The 10761-nt window shown below is 33.2% G+C and overlaps 1 protein-coding gene across 1 annotated transcript; it reads right to left on the reverse strand.

Annotated features, from left to right (window-relative positions):
• Nucleotides 1-3979: 3979 nt before the first annotated feature.
• LOC148198454 (uncharacterized) lies at nt 3980-6197 on the reverse strand. The gene is made up of 4 exons (XM_088114852.1): nt 5988-6197; nt 4673-4738; nt 4384-4527; nt 3980-4229 (listed from the first exon to the last, which is right to left on the reverse strand). Exons 2-4 carry the CDS (start codon nt 4688-4690, stop codon nt 4086-4088), a joined length of 306 nt encoding a protein of 101 aa, XP_087970978.1. The 5' UTR covers nt 4691-4738; nt 5988-6197; the 3' UTR covers nt 3980-4085.
• Nucleotides 6198-10761: the final 4564 nt, after the last annotated feature.

Genomic DNA, 10761 nt, shown 5'->3' on the forward strand with positions numbered 1-10761 from the left:
TTTTCGAACTTTTGTGATTCTTTGTAACTTTTTATCCTAATGTGAAGGAAAATATATCAACTTACATTTGTGTGGTAAGTAGCTAAAAATAGGTTAATGTTCAGTTTGGTTCTTAAAAGTACCATAGGTGTTATATTGGCCTGCAAAGTTTTATTTTATTTTATTTTTGTGTGTATGTGTATTTATAGATGCTTTTAAAGTTACAACTTAGAATAAACCTATTTGTAAACCACACTTTTAGGAATCAGTTTATATAGATTAGTATGCCGCATATCAAATGTGTAAAATACTAAACTAAACTGCGTTTAACCGTAACTCTAATTATGGAAAATATGAAATTAGAAATTAAATCCTAAAAATAGTAGTTGTTAGCAGGATATTTATAATTAATAAAAGCAAGATTTTAAGTTACTATTTGCTTGTTACAATATATTATACATGAAAGCTGACATAGGTGATTATTGATGTTACAATATATAAAATTCACCTATTTAAATAATGACCAAACATATCTACCATAAACCGACATTGTCTCAATAAACAGGATTGATAATACTCGTGACAAAAATCTAGAGTCAATTTTATATGTAATGAAAAGGCTGGTTTCAGTCTGGTGAATCATTTGGGTAATCAGATATATTTTCTTATTAACACCATTTGAATACAAGATGATACTTTTCGTTTTTTAAGCTAATGTGATGTAGTTGACAGTATTAAAGTACCACTATTAAATTAAGATAACTTCTTTATTATCATGTAGTTAACAAATTAAATAAAGTTAAGTTAACTTTTAGTCGTATTATAAAGAATATAAAATTGATTTTTAATAATTGATTTTTGTAAAATTACATATAAAATGTTAATAAAATACAATACAAACACTAAAAACAGTAAAAGTAAAAACTTATCCTAGTGGAATTAATATCGATATAAATGTGAATCTAATGAAATAACAAATTAATATTAAACTTTAAAACAATTAATGAAACGGATTAATTTCTCTTTTCTTTTAAACTAAATTTATCGTCAATTATTTACATTATTATTGTTCAATTAATTATTATTTTTTTATTTCAAATTAATTAAAGTAAATTCTAATTTTTTTATGAGATCTTACTATTGACCAAAATAAATTCTCAATTAAAAATAAGATTTCTTTAAATATTTATAATAAATTCAACCAAAGTAAATTATTGAATTAAATTCTATTATGTTTAATCATATCTATTATTTACTTTCTAACCATGTTAAAAATTAATTAATCAAAGTACATTCTTGACTAATTATTGTTAAGGTTTTATCACTAATCAAAAAATATTATTAACTAGCAACTCTGGTTTGGGGTAGTTGTCATTCATCACATCTTTCATATTATTTCCACCGTTTTGTTACTTTTACTTTCATTAATTATCTATTCCACTCCATGGAAGGATAAGGTATAATTTACGTTAGTGCTCAATTCTGACAAGATATTGTTGGATTTGAAGCTTGGAACTTTGTAACAATTTTGTCTTCAAAATACATTTTGGAGGGTTGAAGGAAAAAAAAAATCTAAATAGATTTGGCTTGACTCTTAAGTAATGTAAGACTATTGGATGTACTGGAACAAATCCCCCAATGTGTCAGGGGAATTTTTGTCTTCACAAACGACGTCAATCTTTTGATTCTAAGTCAATTGAGTGATATTGACAAAATCCAAATTATTCTTCTAAAATTCGGCCAATGAGCAACTAACCTCCTGTAATTAAGCTAATCAAATTTTTATAATTAGGTTATTAAATCTCTTTTACATACCTGATTTAGATCATACTTTACCTATCTCTAATGCCATGCTCTTCTTCTCTTTTCTGCACTGTCTTCCATTCCAAGGCTCTCTTTTGTGTTGTCGCTGTTCCTAATCCCCATCGCACCTTTCCTCCACCAACAACCTATTTCTGCACTCTCATTCCCTTCCTTCTCCAACTTGTTTGTTGCCCTTCCTCTTTTAGCAGTCATCCCATGTTGTTCCTTAGTTCCACTAACCACGCAAGACCACTTACTAGCCAGTTGTTGCCTTTTCTTTCAGTCATACACCTGTGTCCTATCTTCGACACCATGTCTTCAACTAACTTCGATTTTGGCTCCTCTTCTTTGGGTAAACCTCAATTTCGCCCAACACTCATAAGCACTAATATAAAAAATAACATCCCTTTTATGTTGGACATGGAGAATGACCATTATGCTATGTGGGTTGAACATTTTGAAACTCATGCTCGGGCTACTAGATTTATTCACCATATCATCCCTTAATAAGGGAAGGAACGTTTGATTCCAATCGATGCTAATCACGAATAGTGGACCATTCTTGATTCTACTATACTTTAGTGGGTCTACACTACCATTTCTTTTGATCTCATTGCCACTGTCATGGAGAAAGGATCCACAACTATGGCTACCAATAATCATTTAGTTGCCATTTTTGTGAATAACCAAAATTCTCGTGTTCTTTCTCTCGAGTAGGATTCTCTTCCACTTACATAGATAACTTTCTGAATGTTTTTTCATACTGTCAATGACTCAAACAAATCTTTGATCAATAGAAGAATGCTGATGCTTTTGTTAGCAATCATCGTTTGGTACTACAACTAGTCTCTAATTTGTTTAAGTCCTTTTGCGGTGTAGTCACCTTAATATGTCAAAGCAACCCTTTGCCTTCCTTCCTTCAAGCCCGTTTTATCTTGAATCGCAATGTTTTATCCTGAATCTCAAGGAATCTAGTTTAGGGAAGATACAAACCATTGCTTCTCACATCACATGCATACTTTAGCCCCATGGGACACTGACCACTCCTAAAAGTAGCAATCCAACCATTACTCAAACAAGCATTCTAGGTCCGATTGTAATCACAATAATTAGGGTCGTTCTGGTGGACATAATCACTATAGTTTGTTCCTTAGAATTCTTGGGGTTGGATTTGTAAGACCTGTAGAAAATAAAAATATCTTTCTATTTTATTTTTATAATTTGTGGTATTCAATAATTAATTATGGTTTGTATTGGTGTGTAAAATGTGTTAAGAAAGTGAATAAAAATTTATTAATGTTAGTTTTATAATAATTTTTGAAAAATGCATGAAATAAGGGTTAAGTAGTAAGTTTGCACTATATTATGAACAAAAAGGGAAAGGTCACTACAAAAAAAAGCTTATTTAGAGGGGGTTTTATTTTCAATTTGCGGGGGTTTTTACCCTCCGCTAAATAAATTCCGGAGGTTTTTCAAACCCCCGCAGTTTGAGTCGCCACAAATTATCTGCGGGGGTTTTTTTTGCCCCCTGGTATCATATTCAATTTGCGGGGGTTTTTCTACGGAGGGTAAAAACCTCCTCTATATATTCAATTTGCGAGGGTTTTTCGGCGGAGGGTAAAAACCTCCTCTATTACTGACTATTATTTTGAGGGGGGTTTTTAACCTCCTTTATATTTTTGTCACTTTTTTGTTTAATGATTATTAAAATATATAATATCGTTTTTTGTTTGATGATTATTAAAATATATAATAACTATCTATTTCCATTAATTTTTTTTTCAATTTCAAAATTAAATAAATTTAATTTTTTTCTAAAATTATTAAATACCAAACAAATATGATTCATGTGATTAAAAAAAGATTGGAAACAGGTCTTTATCCATTGGGAATTGCTGCACTAAAGTCTAGATTCATGAATATTGAGATTCATGAATATTGCTTATATTGTCCTCATAAGATTCCACTAACCATACATTTACTCTACATAAATGAAATTATTTCTGAAATGTATATAAAGCATATGTCCTGCTGAGTGCATTTTTTGCTCTAGTAATTCATCAAAACTAAATCTTGAACTGATAGATTCATTTCATTCAGATAATCAGAAAGTTCGTAAGAAAGCAGAAACCCTTTGTGAAGGAGAAAAATATTTCTTCTATTCTTAAGCATTCAATAAAATTATTCATCCTTTGCATGTCTCTACTAATTTCATTTCATACCAAGCCAAGTATTTCCAATTTATTTAAGGATCATGTTCAGACAGGTAAGCCTTGTAAGTCATTAATAATTCCTGAAGAAAATTAATAAAAAAAAAGGAAGTAGAAAGATGCCTCATTCTTGGCAGTTATATCTCTTCCACTCCCTTGGACAGGCCTCAAAGCAATTTCCAGATAGTCAGGGGGTGTTATTTTTCTGTTATCTTCTACTAGGTCCAAATAAAAGTCCTGCGAGCAAGAGGAAAGAGAAATAAGGTAAAGACTGAAACTAGATAACAGAAGTAGGCTAAAATGACATAAGGACACACGGTCAGAAATTAAGAATTTCAAGTTTCCCAAAATATGAGGTGAAACAATGACAAAAGGTTTGTAAGCAACTCACTCTAAGAAGCCAGACAAAAATAGGGGAAAATTGACCCAGTTCAGACACCGAACTCCTCCCTCCAGATGCTCTAACACGAATGTGCTTTGTCATCTGAGTGACAAGAGAAAGTCCATCAAGAGCAGCCTCATCGATACCACCCATCTACAAAAGAGAAAATAGGGAATGAATTTGTATCTTCACGAGTGGATCAACAAACTGGTCACTAAATTATCAAAATCAAAAAGTATGCAGAAGTAAAAGCACACTCAATTATACGTAAATATAAGATTTTATAAGATAACCCAACCTGGTTATAAATAAACATGCTAGACAAAAGGACAGCCAATGAGAAGATCTGGGTGCTATATGTTCCCTGTACATTAAGAAAAACAGAGAAAAAGAAGGAAAGAACATCACAACGGATGGAAATGGCTACCTACGTATACACACATAAAAATGAATCATATTTGTTTCAGTGGTGTCCTAGTCATAAATTTCAGAAAGCTCTCTGGCAATGCCTAATAAATTATATCTCTGGTAATAAATTCATTCACTCATTCAACCAAGTCATTTCAATTCAACCAAATTGATAAGAATACCATTTCACAATTTCTTTAACAATCACAAATGGCATTTCAAAGAGATTTACCTCCCCATAATCATTGTTCTACAGCAGATTAAATAAATAATCCAAACCATAAAATTACCCATCATTTTATTAACACCTAAGACAACCTACTAATACCCAACTCTTTTCATATTTCAATGAAACCTGAAACAACCACAACCTTCATCCAAAGGTACACAAATTTCCAGATTATAACAAGACCATTCAACTTCAATATGCATTAATTCAAAAAGAATTCATACAACCCAATTTAACCCTTTAAACATCCCCAAACATACACCTATTATTCCAGCTCATAATTATATCCAATATGAATATCAAGTTCTTAATTTACAATTAGAAATTAAAACACATGATATACCCATTTCCACCCACCAACTATCATATTCACTTTTCTACTTAACAGAGATAATACTCATTTAAGATTTTCATTTAGCAAAAAAAATTACAAATTAATAGAAATTATACATTATCACATTTCGAACAACCAATTCAAACCAAGATAGCTCCTGATACCAATAACACATATATCTATAATTTTTGGAACAACCAACATATCGAAACGGTTCCAAAGAATCAAACCACGAACACCAATTGTTTTCAAACGTTTACATGCAGCTTATTAAAACAAGAAAGACAAGATCCCCATACCTTTTCCGAATTCTTACCACCTCCAAAATCCTACTTTTGCTTACCATCTTTGTTTCCCAATTTAAAACCACAACAAATATGGATATATCTTGATGCACTTTTGAAGTATTAAAACACATACACCACTCAATAAAATGCATAAACTTGATGAATTAGACACTTTCCAGTTAATATTCATTTGACCCTACAAAAACTGAAAGAAAACCAAATGTCGAACTCAAGTTACTCGTTGATGAAAAACATGATTGAAACTGGGAAGAAGATAACGCACTAAAGTGACGCAGAATGAACTCAATAAAACGCTGCACCAAATAAAAGCACAAAGAGTTGTAGAACGATGTACCTCCGTGACGTTATGAGCTCCGCTGTCTGCCGGTCCGCAGAACCCCCGTTGCAGCTTCGTCCACCGACTACGAATCTGAAAGGAAAAGGAAACACGGGCAATCCAAAGGAGAAATGAAAGAAATGAATGACAACAGGAAATAGAAGAAGGAAGAAAGGAAGATTGCGTACCTGCGAGGGAGAAATCAGATGGAATGATTTTGCGGATGGAATTAAGGGGGGGAACTGATTTTAGGGTTCAGTGGAAGGGAGAAATTGAATCAAAAATTAGACGAAAATATTGGGTTTAGGTAGATGGGTTTAAGATATGAAGGGAATAAAATTTTAGGATTGTTAAAAGAAAACTTAAAGTAAAATTTTTAGAGGGAAAAATGTAAAAGAATTAGTAAATGAAGAAAAAAAATATATTATTATTTGAGGAGGTTATAAACCTCTCTTAAAAGGAATTAAAACTCCCACAAACATTGTCAGTTAAATAATTTAAATTAAACATTTTAAGTTGTGTTAATTTGAGGGGGTTTTTTATACCCTCTCCAAAATAACTCCCTCTAAACAAGATTTTTTTTGTAGTGGGTGTAGTAGTGAGTGCATGTGCAAGGAGTTTAGAGGCCATGGGTTCAATTCCTATCCAAGGCATTTCTTAGCTCCATTTCTCCATTTTTATGATTAGTAGACTTATGAGACCCACATGATGTAGGAAAGAGATAAAATTTTGTGTGAAGTGTTGTCCATGGGCACATGAATTGCTTCAAACTCTAAAGCTTCCTTTGTTTTTCATTACATGTGATTGTATTAAAAAGAAAACATAGTTTAGTGGGGTGTATGTGATTGATTTGTAATTTCTTTGCTCTAATATGATTGTGTGCTTTTAATAATATTGGCTCTAGAGGGAGAAAAATCATGAGAAAGTTTTGTTTTGCTTGTCACGGGAAATTGACAGAGTGTTTGGGTGCATTGTTTTCCTTTGGCTCTCTTTTGGTCTTATTGTTTCCTACTCCTTCATTGAATGATGCATTTTTGGTTGGTAGTGAATGAAAGTCTTTGGTCAAGACTTTTGGTTCTCTTGAGAAGGGCTCACTTGTCTCCTTGTAGGCTCCAAAATAACCACCATAGGAATTGTGGTTACTCTTTAAAACATCATTTTCACCTTTGTAGTCTTAGTTACCCTTAGAAAAAAAAATTAAAGAACCAAATTCTCTTATCATAAGTGAGGTGTGAGTGAGAAGCAAAGACTAGAGGAACAAGAAGAGAGGAGCTTTAGCATCAAGGAACCCCTTGAAAAATTCTCTGCAACTAGAGGTAAGGGTAGTAGCTTTGATATATGTTTTGCATGGAGTAACTTTGTTATATTTTTTGCATGGGGTATAACTTTCATATATGTGCTTGGGTATAAATTTAATGTATGTTTTGCATGAGGTATAACTTTAATAAATATTTTGCATGGGGTATATTATGAAATATGTTTTGCATAGGGTGGGGGTTGGTTTCATTTTCTAACATGCATGAATATTGTTGGTGTTTGCATGAGTTTATATTTTGTTGTTGTATGTTAAGAGGAACCATGGGTATATGTTTTGTGAAGGGTGGGGCTTTTTTTAAAGCTATATTATATATGCATGATGGGTGCTTGAATGAGTTTTTGATAGTATAGCTTGAAAAGTATGTATCATGGGTATTTCCAAGCTTGTGGTGGATGTGAAAGAGTGCATGTTTTTGGTTCTTTGTTGTGTTAACGTTTGAATATATATGTTGTGTTCTTTGTTATGTTTGAAGCTCTTCTTGTTATGTTTTTATGGATTGCATGTGGGGTACATTCCTTCACTCTAAATATAGAGTGTGTGGAGTGTGAGGGAGTGAGTTTTCTCTTCTTGTTAGTGGAAGAGATGAGTGAGTATATGAGAGTGTTAGAATGGGTGGTGATGATTGTTAGTTTATAAGTTTTGGGGTAGAAGATTGATCTTTGTTTTATAGAGAATATAGTTGTGGTTTTGCATGAAGTTTACTAAAGAAGCTAAAAGAATGGAAACCAAATGAAAAAAGTGAGACCAAAGGACCATGAAAGAAGAAGAAAAAGAACTCAAGAGTAGTAAGTGAGTTTCCCATGAGTTATGGCAGCCTTTTAAGCCCTCCTATGAGTAGTAGAGCGCCTCTAGGCCATCAGGGAACCCTTCCTGATCGAGTTTGCGAACTGAAAACCAGAATTGTCAAAACCTGCAAAGTTGATGCTCAACGTTGGGGTTCTGGTGCTCAGCGCCCTGCTCTCTGGAAACCAGACACCCAACGCCCCAAAAAGGGGGCCTAGAGCCTAGCAGATAGCGCTCGACATTGGGATAGTGGCGCTCAATGCCCTACTCTCTGGAATTGGGCGCTCAACGCCTAGAAAGGGCGCTCGGGCACTCCCTACAACTTTGCAATCTCCCCGATTTAATTGAGACCCTTCTCAAGGTTTAAAACATGTGTATGAGTAGTCAAATTAAATCTCTTTAAGTCTAGTTTCCAATAAAAAAAAGAATCAACTCATTCAGAGTTATGAGCAATAAAAATTAAATCTCTTTTCAAGGTTTAAAACATGTGTACAAAGAGTTATGAGAAAAATAATAAGGAAAGGTCAGAGTTGACAACATTATATTTTACATGAGTACTTGGGCATTGACGCAAAATATGAGGGTTTTTCTTCCGTTTAGGGGAAGAGAAGGATGAATGAGTGCAGACCAGAAGTAAGAAAGAGAAAGGGGTTAAGTTAAGTTTGATAGGAGAGGAAAAATGGAGTGTTTGAATATTTATTAGTTGAAATAGAAAAGAAAAGGTGGAAATGTGAAAAAGTGGGAAGAGTTAGCATTTATGAAAAATTAGAAATTTGTGGACCCACATAGGGCCCACACGGGTGAGATAGTAAATTTTATTTTACTATGGGATAAAATTATTATATGTAGAGTAGTGACTTATGAAAGAGGTGTTAAACATTGTTGGTTATTTTGTTGGCCTACGCTTTTGCATATACATGTTAATGAGAACATGTATGAATTCGTGATTGAGCACGATTATTTTGTTGGCTTACTTTAGTCGATTGATACATGTTATTGAGAACATGTATGAGTTTGTTATTGAGCATGGTTAATTAAGTTTGTTGGTGTCGTATACGTAAACTATGTTATTTGCTTGTAATTTCATTGAACGTGTGAGCATTTTGATACGATTATAAATTTTAGTCTCGCAAGAGAATAAAGATTCGAGTGTCACTCCGTTCGGCGCAAGGAGGTGAATGTCTCGCCCATGACTTCGGCTCGTGCTGAGTATAGTGCACTGATGCACGTAATATCAGTGTTTTTACTTGTTAATCCTTGAGGTCAACTCGAATCGCCTACTATTGAGAGCAGGTTGTGATGACGAAATGCAAGGAACAATTGGTCCGCCAAAGGACAATCAACTGTTATTGAGAACAAGTTATGAAGACCAAAACACAAGGAAATGATATTGGTTTATGAAAGGGCGAATTGTGATGATATGTTTCAATTAGAAATATGATTTTATGAATTGTTGTGGTATGTGTATGATGTGTTTCTGTTGTATTATATAATATGATATTTCTTGTTGCTCACCCATGCATGTTTATGGTTGTGGTTTTCACCTGTGATGATCGTACTTGTATGAGAGTAGATGGTATTGCAGATGAAGCTGGCTTGAAATAGCTTGACAAGAGAGACGGGGAATAAAATTTGTCGGGGTTTCTTTTTAATTTAAAGTGTTTTCCTTAAGTGTGTTGATGTTGGTATTGTAAAAGACAATTAATATTTATTTTAATTTGGTGTACGAACATATGACATGTTTATGATTTGCTTCTGTATTTTTAAATAAAAAAATTTGGACGAGAACTTGTTGTAAAATTTGTACATCATTCTTTTATACTTAGCATCCTATAAGGGATGTTACAAGATTCCCCCTCCTTATTGCGTGCCTCCTTATCCTTATCCCACATCTCAGTGACTCGCCTCGAAGGACCTTCGAAGCAAGCTGACAATTTAGATCAGCGACATCACAAGGTAATCTCACGTCTTATTCTAATTTGAGTTATTTAAATCAAACACTAATTGTTGGTACTGGTCTAGGTATTCCAATTCAGGGTTCCGGTCACACAATTCTTCTTACATCAAATCACCATAAACCTCTCAACCTTAATCACATCTTGCACACATCGCAAAGTATAAAAAAATTATTTTTTGTACGACAACTTACTACTGATGATAACGTTTGTGTTTCCTTTGACCCTTTTGGCTTCTTTAATATTGATTTTAAGACAATGATTCTTCTTATGAGATGTGACTATGTTGGTGACCATTATCCAATCACTAATCCCATTCCTTTTGCTGGTTTGTAGTTTTCTGTGTCTAGCATAGGTAGCTATTCGAGTTCTTCTGTTTTACAGTCCCTTCCAAGAATAAGTTCATTGTCTCTGAACATTTGAATTCAAAAACTATTTATGATTCATGTGTGTTTGGCAAAGATGTTAAGGAAGATAGATCTTTAGATGTATATAAGCTTGTTACAAAGGCTCAACATAATTTACCAGTCATATATGTTGATTATGCAATTACTATTGATGGCTTGTGCAAGGGTGGATATCTCAATAAAGCATTGGATCTTTGTTCCTTTGTTGAAAGGAAGGAGATGAATTTGAACATAGTCATATATAATTCAATCATAAATGGACTCAGACTTGAGGATGTCTTATTGAGGCATTTCAGCTAATGGATTCGTTAGAGGTGTAATTTGGTACC

The sequence above is a fragment of the Vigna umbellata genome, chromosome 5, assembly GCF_029865625.1.
Source record: "Vigna umbellata cultivar VRB3 chromosome 5, Vumbellata_1.0, whole genome shotgun sequence".
NCBI classification, from domain to species: Eukaryota; Viridiplantae; Streptophyta; class Magnoliopsida; order Fabales; family Fabaceae; genus Vigna; species Vigna umbellata.

Coding starts and splice junctions, on each gene's coding strand:
- LOC148198454 (XM_088114852.1), bottom strand. Junction 4,230..4,383: donor TTTTTGTCTGGCTTCTTAGA/GTGAGTTGCTTA, acceptor TCTTGCTCGCAG/GACTTTTATTTGGACCTAGT.